This window comes from Lissotriton helveticus, chromosome 1_2 (assembly GCF_964261635.1).
Source record: "Lissotriton helveticus chromosome 1_2, aLisHel1.1, whole genome shotgun sequence".
NCBI classification, from domain to species: Eukaryota; Metazoa; Chordata; class Amphibia; order Caudata; family Salamandridae; genus Lissotriton; species Lissotriton helveticus.
Window position 1 is genome coordinate 105,612,418 of NC_136058.1, and position 20,190 is coordinate 105,632,607.

Consider the following 20,190-nt stretch of genomic DNA (forward strand, 5'->3'; position numbering starts at 1 on the left):
ATCTCACAGGGGAATACCAGGACGGGTTCCCTAAGCAAGCGCCTTGAGACCCCTGGGTGATTTGTGCGCTATATAAATCGAAATACATTCACATTTACATTTACATGGCCATATGCAAATCAGCCTTGAACCTGTGCCTCATGGGAACAGTCCAACCCGAACTGGAAAGGCATGGTGAGCAAAAAAAAGATGGATTTAGGCCCAGATCTCTGTACTGGGGTGAATGTATGACATTGTTCTGCATTCTGTCCATCACCTGTTGTTTTTGCTTTTGTCACGCCGAGTGGGACGGGTATGCTCAGACGTGAGTCCCGTGCTCTCCATGCCACTGGAATCAAGCTATCCAGGCTGATGAGGGCTGAAAGCCCGAAACCGGTCCTTGGATGCTTGTTTCCAGTCCAGGGAGGACCTGGCTTGGCAGTTCGGGCTGGACTGTTCCCATGGGGCACAGGGTCAAGACTGATTTGCATATGGCTGGGTTCAAACTGGAAAGGCATTGTGAGCAAAAAAACGATGGATTTAGGCCCAGATCTCTGTACTTGGGTGAATGTATGACATTGTTCTGCATTCTGTCCATCACCTGTTGTTTTTGCTTTTGTCACCCCGAGTGGGACGGGTATGCTCAGACGTGAGTCCCGTGCTCTCCATGCCACGGGAATCAAGCTATCCAGGCTGATGAGGGCTGAAAGCCCGAAACCGGTCCTTGGATGCTTGTTTCCAGTCCAGGGAGGACCTGGCTTGGCAGTTCGGGCTGGACTGTTCCCATGGGGCACAGGGTCAAGACTGATTTGCATATGGCTGGGTTCAAACTGGAAAGGCATGGTGAGCAAAAAAACGATGGATTTAGGCCCAGATCTCTGTACTGGGGTGAATGTATGACATTGTTCTGCATTCTGTCCATCACCTGTTGTTTTTGCTTTTGAAGAATTACAATGCAGCAACCACCACCAAAGGGCTATAATGCCACATCACACAAATGTATAAAACCACTACAAACAGGAAGCACAAAAACAGACAACTGTCTCAGGGGGGTTGTGCCCTTTGTGCATTTCAAAACATTTTGACATTCCTGGGCTCGAACGGTTATCACAAGTTGTCTCACAGAACACATGAGCAACTTAGTCTGCCCGGTTTTCTTTGCACTCTAGCATAAGTATTCATTTCATTGCTTTTTGAAAACTTTATAAATATTTGCTGTTACTTCACAGATTGTTACATCAGGAGTGCCTTTTCTTCACAGATAAGTTTGTAAGTATTACTTTAGACCATAAACCAGCCAAAATAAAGCAACGCAAACTGCTCAGGAGAGCTGTTTTTCCCTCTCTAGGAACACTGGTGAATATATTATGGGACTTGTACCCGTAGCATGGCACTAAAAAAATATGATTAGACTCCATCTGATATGTATATATTCACTGAAGAAAAAAAAAAAAAGAAGGTTAAAGTATGTTGTGGTTAGGTGAAAATGTCAGTTAAAAAAACTGTTTTAAATGAAAACATATACTGAAATTCACCAGTTATAGTTATCTCAAGTAACTATAACTTGTGCACCCACGTTTGTTTTTAAAAAAAATGTAAAGTAACATACAATTACGAATAATGGCACTTTAAACTTTGCTTTTTTGTTGAATTTCTAGGGCTTCTTTAACGTAAAGAAAGATGCCCGTCGTCATGCATAGCGTGTGGTTTAAAAAAAAAATGTCAGCCCACATAATGCAATCATAAAACTAACCACAACAGGACCTTGCACTCCAGCTGAAGAGCATACAGCTCCAGCTAGGAGTGGTTTGGAAAAGTATGGTAAGTTCTACTGGGGTCACCGATTTAATTACCCATGAGACTTACTGTTTTTTGATGTTGCTGTGGGGCTGCCGCACTTCTTGCAGCCTCCAATGACACAAAAAAAGAAGTTAATAAAATAAGCCATAGGGCATTATGGGGTGATCCTTTTCTTATTTTTGTTGATGTCCCGGTACCCACCCACGTTCGTCGTTTAAACATCAGGCTCTGGCCGTGGCAGGCACCTGCTTTAACATCATAAAAGGTCTAAGAAAATTCTTTGACCTATTACCACTCTCAGCCAGACAAATGGTGGTGGTGGCCCTTATAACATCTCGGCTGGACTACTGCAACAGCCTTTATGCAGGAACCAACAAAGCAGTCATGCATAAGTTGCAGATGGTCCAGCACGCAGCCGCACGGCTGGTGTTGAGGTGGCCCAGGAAATCCTCTGCCTCAGCTGCATTGGATGTCCTACACTGGCTGCCAATTCATAAGCGTGTGCTGTTTAAGGTCCTAATTATCACCTTTAGGGCCTTCCACACACGAGGTCCTTAATATCTCCAAACGAGCTTCATGCGGTACTTTCCATCTCATAACTTAGGATCCTCCAATGCAAATCTCCTGACTATAACGTCACTGTAACCTTTGTTTTTTTCAGTACATTTTTAAGATGTTTTAAATTCCAGTTCCTAACTGTAACATCCCTGTAACCTTTGTTTTTTCAGTTAATTTCTGTTTTTTAATGCTATTTCCTACCTAGAACGTCCCTGTAACCTTTGTGAATTTCTAAGGTTTTTTTAAATTTAATTTCCTAAGTGTGTCTGTAACCTTAGAGGATGCGTGTGTGAGTGGCTGTACGGGCTGTGATTTGGTGTGAGAGTGCCTGATTGGGTCTCTGAGTCGTTACTTGAGTATCCTGAGTGGGTCTGTTAGTGGGTGTATCACTTTCTAAGTGGGTCTGTGAGCAGCTGTGAGTATCTGAGTGGCTCTGTGAGTGTGTTCATGAATGTCTCAGTGGGTCTGTGAGTGGGTGAATAATTGTCTGAGAGGGTCCGTGAGCAGATGAATGAGTCTATGACTCGGGTGATTGACTGGGTGCTTGTGTGCCTGTTTGGATCTGTGAGTGGCTGTGTAAGTCTCTGAGTGTATGAGTGAATGGGTGCGTGAGTCTCTAACTAGGTGAGTGAGTGGGTACGTATGTGTCTCAGTGGGTCTGTGAGTGGGTGCATAAGTGTCAGAGAGGGTCTGTCAATGGATGCATGAATAGCTGAGTGGCCAACTGAGTGGCTGCCTGAGTGGGCCAGTGAGTGGGTGCACTAGAGTGAAAGGGACTGTGAGTAGATCTATCATACTCTGACTGGGTCTGTGACTGGATGCATGACTTTGGGAGTGAGTTTGTAAGTGTGTGCATGACTGCGTGAGTGCCTCAATGAGTGTGTCTGTAAGTCTCTTAGAGATCATGTGAGTGGGTGCAGGAGTTTCTCAGTGGATCGATTAGTCTTTAAGTGTGTGTCTGAGTGGGTATGTGACTGGGTCCATGTACATCTCAGTGAGTCTCTGAGTAGATGTGCAAGTGTCTGAAAGGGTCTATGAGTGAGTGCCTCAGTCCCGGAGTGGATGTGTGAGTCTCTGAGTAGGTCTGTAAGTGAGTGTGTGACTCTCTGAGTGAGTGTATGAGTGGAAGTGGATACGTGGGTATACGACTCTCTAACTGGGCCTGTGAGTGGGTGTGTCAGACTCTGAGTGGGTGCGCAGGTGTCTGAGTGAGTTTGTGAGTGTGTGCATGAGTTGCTGAGTGCATCTGTGAGTGGGTTCATGAGTTTCTGATTGGGTCTGTGAATGGTTTCATCTGTATCTGAGTGTCTGTGAGTGGGTGTGTGAGTGCCTGAGTAGGCCTGTGAGTGTGTGCATGAGTCTCTGTGTGGGTCTGTGAGTTTCAGCATGCGTGTCTAATTGGGTCTGTGAGTGGTTGCTTGATTCTATGAGCGGGTCAGTAAGTGGATGCATTTCTGAATGGATCTGTGAGGTGGTGCGTGAGTATGAGCAGGTCTGTGAGTGAGTGTGTGAGTCTCTGAATGGGTTTGTGCTTGAGTCTCTGAGTAGGTCTGTGAATGGGTGCATTAGTCTCTGAATGGATATGAGTGGGTGCATGAGTGTCAGAGTGGGCCAGTGAGTGGGTCTGTGAGTGGGTGTATGTCTGATTGAGTCTATGAGTTCTTGCATGAGTGTCTCAGTGGGTACCTGTAAGTGCATACATGAGTGCCTCAGTGGGTCTTTGAGTCGGTGCATGAGGGTCCGAGTAGGTGCGTGAATGTCTCTGTGGATCTGTGAGTGGTTGCACAAGTCTCTGATTGGGTCAGTGAGTTGTTGCATGAGTATCTGAGTCTCTTTGTGAGTGGGTGCCTGAGTCTCTGAGTGGGTCTGCATGGTAAAAAAGGTAAAAAACGTGGGAATCCTGATAGATGACAGGCTTACCTGTAAAGAGCAAGTAAACAAGGTAATTTCCACATCCTTTTTTATGTTACAAACTATCAGGAAAATTGCACCGTTTCTTCTGCCAAACTTGCTGAAAACAGTGGTACTGTACCTTGTAATGTCCAGGTTGAACTATTGCAATGGGCTATATGTTAATCTGCATAAAGCTCTCTTGAAAAAACTTCCGATTTTACAGAATACAGTGGCTAGGATGCTCAACAAAATTCTGAGATTACAGTTAGCCTCGTAGGCCTTGGTGAGTCTACATTGGCTCCCGGTGTTTCAAAGGATTCTTTTTAAAGCGCTTTAAAGCACCTATAAAGAGCTTCACTGGACTAGGTCCAGCCTTTCTAAGAGAAAAACTAAGAAAGTATGTTCCCAGTAGGACTCTTAGGTCCAATACAGCCATGAACCTGGTGGTGAGATCCTAGAAACTCTCCTGCTGATTCATGGTCGGCACTACTAATCTGCTTCCCATGGAAATAAAATCTACCAAAATACCTTGAGTTTCTGCAAGCTCTCAAAAACTTGGTTTTTCACTAAATCTTAATTGTGTTCTTCATGTCTCTTTGCTCCTTAGCACCGAGATGCCTTAGGGTATTCTTTTGCACTTTACATAACTCAAAATCAAATCAAAATTAATCATGAGTGTCTGAATAGGTCAGTGAGTGTATGAGTGTATGACTGAGCGGGTCTGTGAGTGGGTGTGTGAATGTCTGTTGTGGTCTGTGAGTGGGTGCTAGAATATCTGAGTGGGTCTGTGCGTGAGTGTCTGTCTGTAGGTGGGTGCGTGAGTGTCTGAATGGGTCTTTGAGTGGATGCATGTGTCTGAGTGGGTCAGTGAGTGTGTATGTGTGAGTCTCTGAGTGGGTCTATAGTGGGTGCATGATTGTCTGTTTGGGTCTGTGAGTGGTTGCATGAGTGGGTGTGTGAGTGGTTGCTAGAGTCTCTGAGTGGGTCAGCAAGTGGATGTGTGTGTCTGATTGGGTCTGTGCGTGGGTGTGTGAGTGGGTCAGTGAGTGTACGTGTGAGCCTCTGAGTGGGTGTGTAATTGTCTGATTGGGTCTGTGAGTGCTTCCATGAGTGGGTCTGTGAGTGGTTGCGCGAGTGCTTCGATGAGTGGGTTTGTGAGTGGGTGCCTGAATCTGAGAGGGTCCATAAGTGGGTGCATGAATGTACAAGTAGGTCTGGGAGAGGGTGCAGGAGTAGGTCTGTGCATGAGTTGGCCTGTGAGTGGATGTGTGAGTCTCTGTGTGGGTCTGTGAGTGGGTGCGTGAGAGTCTGGGTCAGTGAGTGTGTGAGTCTCTGAGTGGGCCTGTGACTGGGCATGTGATTGTCTGATTGGGTCAGTGAGTGGGTGCATTCATTTCTGAGTGGGTGCAGGAGTGTCTGAGTGGAACTCTGAGTGGATGCATGAATGTCTGAGTGGGTGTGAGTCTGTGAGTGGATGCGTGAGAGTCTGGGTCAGTGAGTGTGTGTGTGTTGAGTCTCTGAGTGGGTCTGTGAGTGAGTGTGTGAGTGACTGAGTGAGTTCATGAATGTCTGCGTGGGTGTAAGAGTGTCTGAGTAGGTCTGTGAGTGAATGTGATGTGTTTTTTTTAAATCAGCAATATTTGCAAATTCGTTGCAATGTTACACAGGGAGGGTGCCGCGCTGAGCGCCGGGATGCATTCCCAAATGTGCACATGGAAAAACAGTTTTTCAACGTTTTGAACGCATAAGGTGTCACACAAATACCCCTATATTCCAGACAAGGGGTCACGGTACCTCTACCCCGACCCCTTTTACCACTTTTGTTCTTTATTTTCAGCCCCAGGGACCGTGTCCTGTTACTAAAATAGCGGCTGCAACTTTCCACTCAGTTTGCGGCAGACAATCACCGCATTCCTGTTGGTGCGCACATTCGCGATTCATCGCAAATTAGTCACAACCCTAAATATACTAATTTGGATTTCCTTTAATATCTTGAAAACTACTGAACGGATATACAGCAAATAATGAAAGTTGTGCGTTCTACACCAAGAGTTGCCACTAAAAGTAGTTTGAGTTGTGAGCCTTGGCTTACTCATCTGTCCCTATCTACTTGCCCCCACCCCCTGAGTAGACTGCTCAAACCACACTATCACTGAGAGTCAAGTGCTGAAGGGGTACCTAGCCCAGTTGCTCAGGATCCATTGTAGGTCGGGACCTGGGACATCAGGAGTAAAAAGCCTTAACCCCCAAAGTTGAGCCCAGTAGCCCCCGCTAAAAGGGGCTCTGACAGTCGGCGTAATCTCTCAAGTGGAAGAGAATTACTTATGGTGCCAACAAGATGTAGACCATCTCAAATGTGCAGAACAAAAAATACTTCTATATATACTGCACCTTGTGAGGTCAAACCTTCAACTTACCTCCTTGCAGCTATAACATGGTACCAGAAGAGTGTTCTTAGAGGTCTTTTGTTAGCATGCCAATCACTAATGATTTTCACGAGGAACTGAAAAAAAGTTTTGCCCCCCATTCAGAAACCTTCACCTAATCTTGTCCTTTCTAAATCGAAGACTCCCATTCGAGCCCATTCATAAAGCATCATTGCAGCATTTATCACGAAAGGTGGTCTTTCTAGAGTCAAATGTGTGCCTTAATTGTCTCTTAGGAGCCCCTATACTTTGCCTTTGCTTATTTGCTCATCAAAGGCTCAGGAAATTTTGCAATCAGTCACTATCTTATGTGCGCTTATATTTATTACCTTGAAAGAATGTGTGCAACATTAATGTATTCTGATAGCATGATTTTAATTAATGTATTCATACATTTATTCATAGGTTACTGTATTCTCACACTTTACTGTCACCTGAACCTTATGATTTACAGGGTTGATTTTTTCCAAAATAAACAGTATCATGTGGTATAAACTGATCGTTAACAGCCCTCTCGGGGAGAGAGCAAGGGATTTCAGATTCTGGGACAAGCAGAGCATGGGGCAGTTCTCTCTGGAACTGCACCAAGCCTGTCTTAGTGACAGACATATAATTCAATGAGACAGGCTGACAACAGGAAAACAAATGAAGTTCAGGTTTGCAAGTGTGATGGCAATACCCAAAAACGGAATCCTCATAAAACAGCAGACCTCTGATGCTAAAATTAGACATGTAGGGATTCTCAAAATGAACTATAAGGTCTACTTACATAACTTTCATCTTCTGTGCAATTACATTCTCTACGAGTGTGTTGATATCCTCAAACATCGAGTACCATTTATTCAGCACTAACATCTACTTAACAAAGGTTTAAAAATAATGGTGTGGATTTCGTTTGCTAGCACTTGGGGTGAAATGGCGCCATGAACTAGAAACAATATATCAAAATGCATCACAGTCTCTAGCAGGTTCTGTTACATGCCCAAAACACCTTGTCTCCAGGTAAGTCGGGAGAGATATATAGACAAGATCCTGTCTATTTACCTTCCTGTGCCTGCCTAATTGACATGAGGCTTCTACCGGGTCGTGGCCTTACAAAGGCACGGATAATCTCATACTAATGGCTTTTACTCCTGCCTGTAGGATTAGTGAACTGCAGGCCACATGTGCCCAGAACCCCATATGTTGTTTTGCTCCAACTGGTTAGTAATTAGACCTGAGCGAGAAATTCCGCTCCGCTCGCGAACTCTGCAGAGTATTCCATACCATTCACAAAAACTCAGAGGAGAGTTTTTTCTTGCTCACGAACATTAAGTTGGCGAGCCTGAAAAATCTTACTCCAGACAATCCGGATGGCCACTACCGTTCAGGTTGAGATATCTTCAGGTTGCATCAAGGAAGCTGCCACTCAAGTACAACATCTACGAGCAGCAGAAAGAGGTTGCGCCATCTTGTGCTGTGCATGGTGACGTTCACACTGATTATCCAGCTTGGGACAAACACCTGGTGCGAAAAATCAGCAGGAACATCGCGAACTAATGCACTCTGCCAATTGCGGAACTCCACGTAGCACGGCGGAGGTTTTTGGTCACTACCCGGAGTTCCGCATAGCAGAACTCTGCAAACTCCGTCCAGGCCTTTTGGGAACAAGGATTTATCTGTCTTTGTGTGCAGACTTTGTTACGTCTAAACAGTCTTTAGGAAGGTGATTGGCTGATGTATTGCATTTTATAACCAACTGATAAACAGGAAACCCTGGGCTCACTCTACCAGGGGAAAAGCAGACACTGTTGCTTGAATGGGAAATTATTCTCTGAATAAAATCTGTAAATTTGCCAAGTGGAGAGCTGTCTATACTTTCGGAAGCACTGTGTAGCTTCTGACGGTGCATAGATACTTTACTGACGGTGCATAGATACTTTAGTGTATCAACATTCTTTTGAAGAAACCTTTTGGCTTGAATACAATAAGCTGATGGCACTGAACCAGATATTGTACCATTCATCTCTGGATATGGATTACCAGTTAGGGATGAGTTTACTAGTGTATTTCAGCATTTATGACTATCAATGAAGAACTTGTGATGCAGAACTAAAAGTAAGTTACTTGTAATCTAAATTGTTCTTCATACATATCTTTACTCAAGTCATAAATTACCAAGCTGCCACCTAGTCTCAGTTGAATGTATGTTATAATCTTAACCAGTCTAAAATAAGCCATTAAAAACACAGCGAGGGTGTATGCTGTAGTGTTGATTTGTGTAGTATTTTTCACTCAACTAAAGTCAAATTTCTTTCAAACATATCAGATAGTTTAGTCTGTGGTGTTATTATTTGCATTTATAAATGCCAGCTATACACTATTTTTATGCATATGCGAAATGGTTCTGTGATTCCCCTCACACAGGCAACAGTATTTTAGCATTTATATCTATCAGTGACGAACTTTTGATGCACAAATAACAACTTCTAGATGTAGATAGCAAAAGGTTCCTGACAATTCACTAGAGTAAAGTCCCACACATGTTTCTAAGCAAATGACTTAATAGTCATCGATATCCTTCATTTTCCTCTGCTCATACCTCAAGTATTTTGTCTCCAGTTTTAAGAGCGTTAGTTTTTCCAGCTGGACTATCATCCAAGACTTGCTTTATAAAGATGCCCTTTAGTTCTTCTCCATTTTTCAAGCGTTTTAGAACGGTTTGTCCACCAACGATGCTGATACCAAGTGACACATTAGGCTCTCTCCAAATCTCAACTCTGTTGAAGAGGATAGTACAATGAAAATTTAACGTTAAGTTTAGTTTTACGAATGTCAATAACTTTTACAACCACATTTATAATTCATCTAGAAAAGTAGAAAATGTGTTCAAGTCAATAAACAATTATTACGATTCAAATACTATTAACACTTTAAATATGTTTTAGTGAGAATTCAAAACATTGGAAATAAAAAAAAAACGTTTTGATTGAACTCTCAGAAGTTAAAGGTTCATAACAACTTGCTTGTCTGTTCCCCAAACACCCATGGAAACGTGGATGACAGGTTAGCCAGCATATCTCACTGTACATATGCAGTGGGATGTGCAACAGGAATGTGGCAGGTTTTTCAGTTCATTCTGTATAGATTCCACTGCACAGGCAATAACTTGACGAAAAACTTTTTCTGTTAGAGTTTCAGTCCCTATGTCACCTTGAGAGGAATTCTGGTCAACTACTCCTTGCATGACAACTTAACCTTTGTGAACATATAACTCCATGTTAAACATTTATGCTTCAGCAAACATACATTTTTCATACCACTGGAATCACTATACAATTTTAGCATTATTTGTGTACATTTGATATTGCTAATGTTATTGAGTACTACTGTGTTCCCTTAAACTTCACAATCTTAAACTATCAAATTGGTTAGGCTTATCAAGTATTAACAATATGAATCATTTTTTTAAATTTTATTTTTTAAAGAGTTTTATATAGCGCGAACTAGACCCGAGACATCGGGTATCAGAGCGCTTTACATAGCACCAGTTTCGTTACAGAAGAATCATTAGTAATCTAAATTGGATTACTGTATCGTTCAAGAGGATTTGTGACAGTGGCTACCTGCTCTTGTTGATTTGCGACTGTGAGTACCCCCAATGATGGAGCAGATAGGCATAGGTTCTTTGATTTATGAGCACCCCCTTTTATTTTCAGATCTAATGGCTTGGCACTGCATACCTGCCAATAGCTGCAGATATGCCTATCAATTCTAAGAAAATTTGTTTATGCACAGCTCTTGTTGCAAGGATTCTGGGCAAACACAGAACTATGCATAGGATAATGTTACCTTAGTAGATAGGGACTGAGTCATCCCACCACCTTAGTACCCACGAGAGCCCAGGACCGACTAGTTATAGTGCCTTACTTGCCCTCCTACTCACTGACAGAGAAACAAGCGATTGGACACCACAGAACACAACACTCCTGACTCTCTCAGGAATCGTGGTTACAAAACACACCCTTTCGCTCACACTCTTATTCTCGTCCACAATAAGATCTGACAGAGACATAAACAAGTTTAAAATATTTATTTGAACTAATGTGCTCTAATATGCAGTATATGTGCCACAATAAGCAGAAAAATGCATAACAATACGGTCTGCATAGCAAGTAGTACGTAAATCATAAAAGGTGCTGTCATGATATACAACATAGTTGCCTAACCTCCCTCCCCTTGTATCGAAGCAAGATGATTATATAACAGAAGATCTCTGGGCGTTCTCTACAGACCCCATACCTCGGTCTATAGATGGTAGATTCTACATCAAAGGTGGTTTCCTGCTCTTCTCCTTGAAAAGTTCCATCTCCAAGTGAGTGCTACCTCTACGTGTATTCCAATAAAACCAATGTATGTGTTCCCAAACAACAGCTGCATCTGTATTTTTTGTCTAGGTGATAGGGCCTGACCAGAACAGAACAACAAGAGGCATTGTTGTTCGACCTTGATCCCAATGTTCAGTCTGAATCCCAGGAACCTGCAAAGCGTGAACACAACAGTAGGTTCTAATGTGAAAATATCAAAAGGGACATTTGCATAATAAACTCATGTAGTAACGTGTGCAAAGCAGCGGACAGTCTGCAGCTTGCTCATGCTAACATAGGGAACACAACAATGTCGCCATGGGAAACATGACACTCTCTTTATGCCCTTTCACTGTATTTCAATATGTTAAGGTTTGACCTTTGCCTTGGCCATTTCAGAATCCTGATTCCTTTATTTTCATCCATTCTGTGATGAAATTACTGGGTTGTTGTGGATCACTGTTCAGTCTTGAGATAAACTTTAGGTTCAGCTTTAGCTGTTCGACTGATGTTCTCATATTTTCCTCTAGAATGCACTGGCACATAAAAGAATTCATGGTGTACTCAATGACTGCACGATGTATAGTCCCTGTAGCTGCAAAGTATGTTCAAATCATCAACCACCACCATCCATGATAGGTATGATGATGGTGACCTAGACAGGTGCATGTTCTTTGGTTATTGAGCACTACCTTTTTATTTCTCACATCCCAGACTGGCACTGGAAGCCTCACATGTGCACATAAATTCAATTAAAATCTTTGATTTTTTTGGGACTTTTATGTAGCGCAAACTCGACCCAAAGTTATCAGAGCGCTTTACATGAGCACCAGTTGCATTACAGAAGGACACATTCATTTTTGTTAGGCACGGGGAGATTAAGTGATTTTGCCAGAATCACAGGATGTTCAGCCTCCCTGCAGAGACTCAAACCTGGTTCCCCAGCTTCGCGGTCGACCGCTCTAGCCGTTAGGCCACATCCCCTCCCAAATATCATTATGCATTACAACATCCAAAGCATTTGCTACAAAACCTCTGAAGTAAAATCGAAAGTCTATAAATACAGAAACTAAAAGCCAGTTAATCACATATAAAAAGATTACCAAAAAGAAAATAATGAATCAATCAAATTAAAACAATCGGAATACTAATCATCCTTATGGGGTGATAGAACATTGAAACTATATCTCAAGTAAAATATTTTGCAGGGACCAGAGGTAAGGTTGGCCTTGGACATTAAAATTCATGATGTGTAGGTTGTTGATGATTTATGACTTTGTTTGTGTTTATTAAACAATTATATGTTTTCATTCAGTGAAATCCTACTGGCCTGCGGATGTAGGTGGCTGTATGTGATAGCTGCACTGAAAATCAATAAAAAGATTAAAACTGAAAAAAACAATTTTCCTGGGCTAAACCTTTATAAGACAACACCAAGAATCTTGCTACTGATGTCAGAATTTCATATATTGAGCCATCCAGAAATAATGAAATCACATAAGTTATAGTGTAGAATTCAAAGGGCTTGAATGTTCCTTTTTAAATAAATGATATCCAGACAAATGTGTTTAATGTGCTCAAAGTCTTTCACATACAAGACTAAAAGCCGCAAGAGTTACTCTTTGCTAGTCCTTCCACTATTCTCAGCTTCCCAAATTAAACTGAATACTAGTATATAGAAACCTAAAGAAATTAGATTGAATTGATTATGGCTACAAAATCGCTGGTGTCCCGCCAACATTCCATTGGTGGTAAAATGCAAATGTTTTGCGACCGCATTTTGGTCGCAAAATATTCGTACATAGCACTGCGAGTCGCTATTAGGAAGGTACGACCTTGGCAAGCCCCTTCCTAATAGCGAGTCGCAAACTCTATTTTGCGAGTCAGTAATAGGTTACCAACTCGCAAAATGGGGTTTGGACAAGCCACAGACTTATTTAACAGTCACAAACAACCTGATTGGCCGTTTGCGGTCTCGCCTTTGCAAAAGTTAGAGCTATTGGCATTGTAAATGACAAAATTGTTATTTAGGTGTTGGTTTTGAGAACAGATAAATAATGGCATTGTCATTTACAATGCCAATAACTTAATCTCTCACAAATGCGAGACATATTGCATTTGCACCCACACACACACAGAGCCACAGACACACACACACAGAGCCACACACAGAGCCACACACACACACAGATCCACAGAGACACACACAAAGCGCCACACACAGAGCGCCACACACACACACAGCGCCACACACAGAGCGCCACAGACACACACAGAGCGCCACACACACACACACACACACACACACACACACACACACACACACACACACACAGAGTGCCACACACAGAGCACCACACACACACACACACAGCGCCACACACATACACACAGAGCGCCACACACACACACAGAGAGCCACACACACACACACACACACACACAGAGCGCCACACACACACAGTGTCACACACACAGAGCGCCCCACACAGAGCGCCACACACACAGAGGGCCACACACGCAGAGGGCCACACACCCAGAGCGACACACACACAGAGCACCACACACACAGAGCACCACACACACAGAGCGCCACACACACACAGAGCGCCACACACACAGAGCGCCACACACAGAGCGCCACATACACAGAGCGCCACACACACACACACACACACACACACACACACACACACACACACACAGAGTGCCACACACACAGAGTGCCACACACAGACAGAGCACCACACACACAGAGCACCAAACACATAGCCACACACACATACACATAGCCACGCACACATACACAGAGCCCCAGAGCATAATTCCAAGAGCCAGCAAAGGCTCGAAGTATAGGAACCAGGGAAGTCGTCACCTCAGGCAAGCCATGTCCGCGAGGGTGAGTGAGGGGGTGAGAGGGTGTGTGAGGGTGAGAAGGTGAGGGTGAGAGGGTGAGGAGGTGAGAGGGTGTGTGAGGGTGGGAGGGTGAGGGTGTGTGAGGGTGAGGGGGTGTGAGGGTGACGGTGTGTGAGGGTGAGGGGGTGTGAGGGTGGTTAAGGTTGAGAGGGTGTGTGTTATCATGACATGCCTTGGTAAACATACCAACCGTGGGGTTTTGTAGGAATATCTAATATGCTTACATTTTGCATTATATTACTGCAGTTTTTCTTTATCAAACGTCTTCTAATTTCATTTGTCAAAGGAATGGATGGACCCAACTCAATTTAATGACAGATTGAAGCTTTTCACGTGGTACAGTGATGCTAAACAACGTTGAATTACTGAAATACATAATGTAAAAAAATCAACAACAAAAAAATATATATATATATATATATATTGAAAAACGTATGTAACTGAAACGAGACAAGATGCGTGACCCGTTTGGCTGGAAGTAGTCGTTGTAATTCCATTGTGAAAGTACAATTGCAAATTGTGAGGGGAAAAAAGTCAGCTGGTTAATGTTTATGATAAACTGTTTACCTTAGCCCACGTGTTTTGGAATTAAGGAGCCTGTGTCTTGGGCTAGGAGAGTCGATCTTGCACTTAGAGGGCATAGTACTGTAAATGAGAACATGTTTTACCCATGTGTTTTGGATTTGAGTGTATATATTTGGTGTGGAGTGGAAATATATGGTTAGGAATTGTTAGTGGTTAAATTGTGTGTGTTGAAATTGTGGAGTGAATTTTTGTAGTGGAATTATGGGGCATAGTATGTAATGGAAATAAGTAGATAGTAATTATGTGGTATTAAGTGTACTGGAATTATGTGGGATCTAATTATGTGGAATGACATTTTGTGTGGTGGAGTAGTATGGTGTGGTGTTTAATTATAAGGTATGGCCACCATTCCACTTCTGCACCAGGACAGCATAAGTAGAATGGTGGGCTTTGTCAGACAGTGAGACTCGGAGTTTGCTGTTGTGCTGAGCAGATGAAGGGATCCTGGGTCCACGTGGAGAAAGAAACCAATGAACCAGGCCGGAGAGGCAAGTTTGCTTTAACATCTTCTTTGCTGCACGACAGTGTGTTTCCCGGCCAGGGAGCAGTCTGCTGAGTCTTTGGCTCTCCCTCCTATAGTGCTGCCTGAAACGTAATTGAGTCCACAGACCCAACAAAAGCACACACCATTGTAGATTGAAGCCATCCCACAAAGTGACTCCCCTCCCTCACCTGCTCTCTCATCACTGACTGCTGCCAGGAGGATTTAATCAGTGAGTAATGCAGGTACTTCTCAGAGTAGTCGCCTCTCCATGCTTAGACCTAAGGCAGGTTGCAATCGACACTGCTCTGAATGGACATGGTGTCCAGGAAGTCAGCGTTCATGCTTAAAAAGTGGTATAAATCGGAGTCACCGGTCTCATTAGTGCAGCCAGTGTAGTAGCAACAGAGCCACAAGATGCAAGGGGCCTGAAAGTAGTCTACTAATTGGAATGTTTTTGAGTAGCCGCAGCGTCGCAGCTGATTAATGTGTATGAAGCAGGACACTAGTATATGCATATGCAGCTGATGGAGTGTAGCTTGCTCAGTTCAAAACCTTCTTTTTTTGTTGAAATCTACAGATTATCAAATGTGGAAACTACATAATTATGCAGAGAAATCTACGGCCGCAAAATCGCATGGTTCCCTTCTGCTTATAAGTAGCCCGATCTTGGCAGCAGTGTCGTGTATAATTTTAACCACTCTATCTAGAATCTTCTCTCAAAGCAACGTTACACAACAAGAAATCTGGTGCTCTGCCCATGCTCATAATTCCGCTCTAGAGATGTGTTTATTCTGCAGGTGTAGGCTCCCCGAGGAGCTGTGTGCGTCTGAGAGGCTCTCACTTAACGGCGCACGACACTGTGCTTGCCTGGATTTCACTGGATCCCCAGCATGCACCGACTCTGTCCCAAGAGGCGTTTCCCAGCCGAGTTCAGACTCTTCCGGTATTGGGTGGACTCCTCCCGCGCTATAGGCTCCCCGAGGTTCAGCCCTTCTTTCGTCACAGAGCGCATTTCCCAGCACCTGCCATTCAACTGACAGGAATGTCTGAAGCCCGGCTCCCTTGGAATATCGGACCAGAGCAGCTGCACGCTGAGCCATTTAATGCTCACCATCCTCCTGCAGTAGATGCGTTTCTCTTCATTTTAGGGTAGGTCGTGGGTATGCAACAAGATATTGAGTTGGTAAAACAATGTCTATTCAGCCTGCCACCTTATAAATGGCCATCGCTACCACAATATTTCCACAGTTAGGTGTCAGGTAATAATAGACGCTAAGTGTTTATTTAGCAGATCGTTGGTTACGTCATCTTTATTCAGATGCCCGCGGAGGAACGGTTGAAGGAAGTGCAATAACGTAACACCCAAATCCCAGGCCTCCCTAAAAGTAAAGACAAACGCAAGAGGCTGGTGAACGGCCAAAGTAGCTTGGCTCAGTGTGCTGCTGCACGGTCTGATTATTCCGAGGGAAGCGGACAGCAGGCAGCAGGCACTTCTGTCCGCAAGGAGCAGGGGCTAGGAAAATAGATCGCTGTGAGGAAGTCAGAACTGCACGAAAGCATATAACGAGGAGCCGCCTCCTAGGCTAGAACCCGGTGCCTCTCGGACCTTAAACGCTGCCCTGCTCTGGTGTGAGGGACTGGACAGGCAAACAAGCGCTGCCATTTGTCTGTAAGCCCCGTCCTTTTGCGATTTGGGGGCGTGTTTTTGACTTTCTTTCTAAGCTGTAAACAACAGTCAAAAATACGCCTCTCAGTCTGAAAAGGACGGGGCTTACAGACAAATGGTTCTTCTTTCTATCTAACCCCTGTCCTTTTCAGACTGGGGTGGCGTGTTTTTGACTGTTGTTTACAGCCGAGAAAGAAAGTAAAAAAACACGCCCCCCAATCCGAAAAGGACGGGGCTTAGATACAAAGAATGACATCACTTGGACCTCTTCTCTAATGACTGGCCACCGTGTAGGAGGCCAGCCAATGGAGTAGAGAGGCGGGGTTTACCCTCACTACTCTGAGACGTGAAGTCTCGCTGCGAGACTGCGCAAGTGCAGACTACGCTAGTCTCGACCTATAAACGAAGTAATTGGCATAGGATGGCAAGGAAGCGTGAATGCCTTAACGTTTAAATAGCTAATAGGACATCATTTTTTATGTTATCAAATACATCTACTATTTATAGATTAAAAAATGCAGCATGAAATAGTGAAATCTTGTCTTAATCCATTATCTCTTTCAATTTTTCAGGAGGACACACCGTTCTTGCTGAACTGAATTCTCACCAACATTTACTCATGAAAACCCATAATTAACCATACGAGGGCGATACAGTTAGTCCAATCCATTTTGTTAAAGGTGATGCTATAATTGACAAAACAATAGACTAATGCTTTCTTCTTTGTTAGCATCTTGGAATTAATCATGAGCAAAGCCATGATGATGTAATTTGTCGCACAGTGGGGTAGAAGAAAATGTGGGGCCACCCTAGAGTAGTATTTGAAGTAGTCCAATTCCACAAAGACTGTGCCGTGAACGTGTAATAAGGCAACTGAGCGGAAATTAGATGATCAGTCCTCTAGCCCTACTCGTGTTCTGCAACCAGCATACTCCTGTGACAGAAGTCAAGAATTAAGCGAGTGTGCACAACAGATTTAAAAATGAGACATAAGATAAGAGACCATAATGAATCAACACCAAATTTCTAGAATCAATCAATCAAACACTCAATCAGGGGTTGTGAAGCGCAGCTACTCACCCAGAGAGGTCTCAAGGTGCTGGGGGAGGGAGGGCACGGCTCCTAAGCCTTAGTGGAGAATTGTCAGAAGGCTACCATAGCCCATCAGGGTGTGTGTGGTGCTGGATGCTCATGGTGATTCGTCGGAGAGCCAGGTCTTGAGCTCCTTCAGGAACTTGGAGAAAGTTGGTGTCTGGCGGAGGTGGAGAGGGAGGGCGTTCCATGCTTTGGCTGCGAGGAAGGAGAAGGAGCGACCTCCTGTTCTTGTCTTCTTGATGCGTGGTGTTGTGGCGAGGGAGAGCTGGGCTCAGCGGAGGGATCTTTGGGGTGCGTGGAACGAGACGCGATGGTTCATGTAGGTGGGGCCGGTGTTGTGGAGGGCCTTGTGGGCATGGGTGAGAAGCACAAGTTACTTAACTTCAGTAACGATATATCTGTAAGAAACAGTAGTTAGTGTTAATTCCTTACCTTAGAATATCCCCAGGCGTCAGACTGGATCCGGAAAGTTTTGGGTAGCAGTACCCCTGCACGTCAGTAGGCGTCGTCTGCGGCTCCGCGTCCGTTGTCAGCGTAGTTGTCGCCGGGATGACTTCGTCTGAGTACTTAGACGCCGCCCTTGAGCGCTGACGTCAGTTCTTATACACAGCTTTTCCGCTCCAGAAACGCAGAGCCATGATAAAAACCGACACTGGTGCCATGAAACTAGGGCCCTCAAAGGGAAGAACGTTAACCCTAGATATCGGTTCGCAGAACGGGGAGGATGGGTGGGGCGGTAAGGAATCTAACACTAACTACTGTTTCTTACAGATATATCGTTACCGATATATATGTAACTTGTGCATCTGAAAGAAACAGGTTAGTGTTAGATTCCTTACCTTAGAATAGATACCCCAGCAATACCAACCCGGGAGGTGGGTCTGCGAACCAATGATCACACCAAAAAGTCCTGGAGAACAGAACGTCCGAAAAAGCCATCTCTCCGGACTTGGCTGTCCAGGAAGTAGTGTCTAGCGAACGTGTGCAGTGAGGCCCACGTAGCTGCCTGACAGATGTCCTGCAAGGGGACTCTCTGACCCAGGGCAGTAGTAGCCGCCGTGGCCCAAGTGGAATGGGCACGCAGCCCCACAGGAGGCTCCTTTTTAGCCAGTGAATAACAAGCCTTTATGCACAAAACGACCCATCGAGAAATGGTTTGTTTGTGCACCACCCGTCCCTTCTTAGCGCCCACGTAACCAACAAAGAGCTGGTCGTCCACCCGGAACTGGCGTGCGCGATCCAGATAGAATGAGAGCGCATGTTTTGGATCCAGGCGGTGGAGCCTCTCTTCCTCTTTCGAGGGATGCGGAGGCGGAAAGAAGGTGGGCAAGGTGATGGACTGCCCGATGTGAAAGGCTGTAACCACCTTGGGCAGGAAAGAAGGACGCGTTCTTAAAACAACTTTGTCCGGATGGACAGAAAGAAAAGGAGGCTTAGAAGATAGATCCTGGAGCTCACTCACTCTCCTGGCAGAGGTGATGGCAACCAGGAATGCAGTCTTAAGAGTAAGAAGACGAAGACGAAGAAGGCAATTGTGAAGTGGCTCGAAGGGAGTACACATCAAATAAGTCAGAACAAGGTTCAAGTCCCACTGAGGCATCACGAAAGGAACAGGAAGAACCATGTGAGTGATGCCCTTCAAGACTCTATTTACAACAGGGGACTTGAAAAGAGAAGGCTGATCAGGAAGCCTTAATAAGGCCGAAATGGCCGAGAGGTAACCTTTGATAGTGCCCAGAGCAGAGCCCTGTGGGCAAGAAAAAGAAGAAAGAGGAAAACTTCTGAAAGGGGGACAGAAAGGGGACCTACAGCCTTTGCTGAGCACCATTCCACAAATGTGTTCCACTTGCAGACGTATACCGATTTTGTGGAGGGACGCCTGGCTGCCAGAATGACATCACAGACTTCAGGAGGTAAGTCAAATCGCCTCAACTGTCGCCGCTCAATCTCCACGGATGGAGGTGGAGACTGGACAGGTTCGGGTGGAAGACAGTCCCCTGCTGCTGCGACAGAAGGTCCTCCTGAAGAGGCAGACGAATCGGGGGATCGACTGACATGCTGAGAAGCTCGGGATACCAGTATCTTGGTGCCCAGTCCGGAGCCACAAGGATGACTTGGGCCTGGTCGCGCCTGATCTTCTTCAGCACTCTGGGCAGAAGTGGTATAGGTGGAAATATGTACAACAGACCGCAGCTCGACTCGCGACGAAAAGCATCTCCGAGCGAGTGCCGCCTTGAAAATTCCAACACGCAGAACTGATGACATTGCGCGTTCTCTTCTGTGGCGAATAGATCTAACGAAGGCTCTCCCCACAGCTGAAAGAGACCTTGCGCCCCGTCCGAGTTCAGACGCATTCGTGATCCATCATGCACCGACGGCTGAGTTTGTTAGCGCTGGGGTTCTGGAAACCTGCCAGGTGTTGAACCACCAAGGACACGCCCT

General features: G+C 44.7%; 1 protein-coding gene across 8 annotated transcripts in view; it reads right to left on the reverse strand.

Annotated features, from left to right (window-relative positions):
- Nucleotides 1–20,190, reverse strand: part of PATJ (PATJ crumbs cell polarity complex component) — a 1,530,963-nt gene that overhangs the window by 848,947 nt on the left and 661,826 nt on the right. For all 8 annotated transcript variants that reach the window (XM_078669616.1, XM_078669595.1, XM_078669605.1 and 5 more), the window contains one exon: nt 9,238–9,415. In XM_078669616.1, the coding sequence (XP_078525742.1) occupies nt 9,238–9,415 (178 nt within the window). The remainder of the gene's footprint in view (nt 1–9,237; nt 9,416–20,190) is intronic.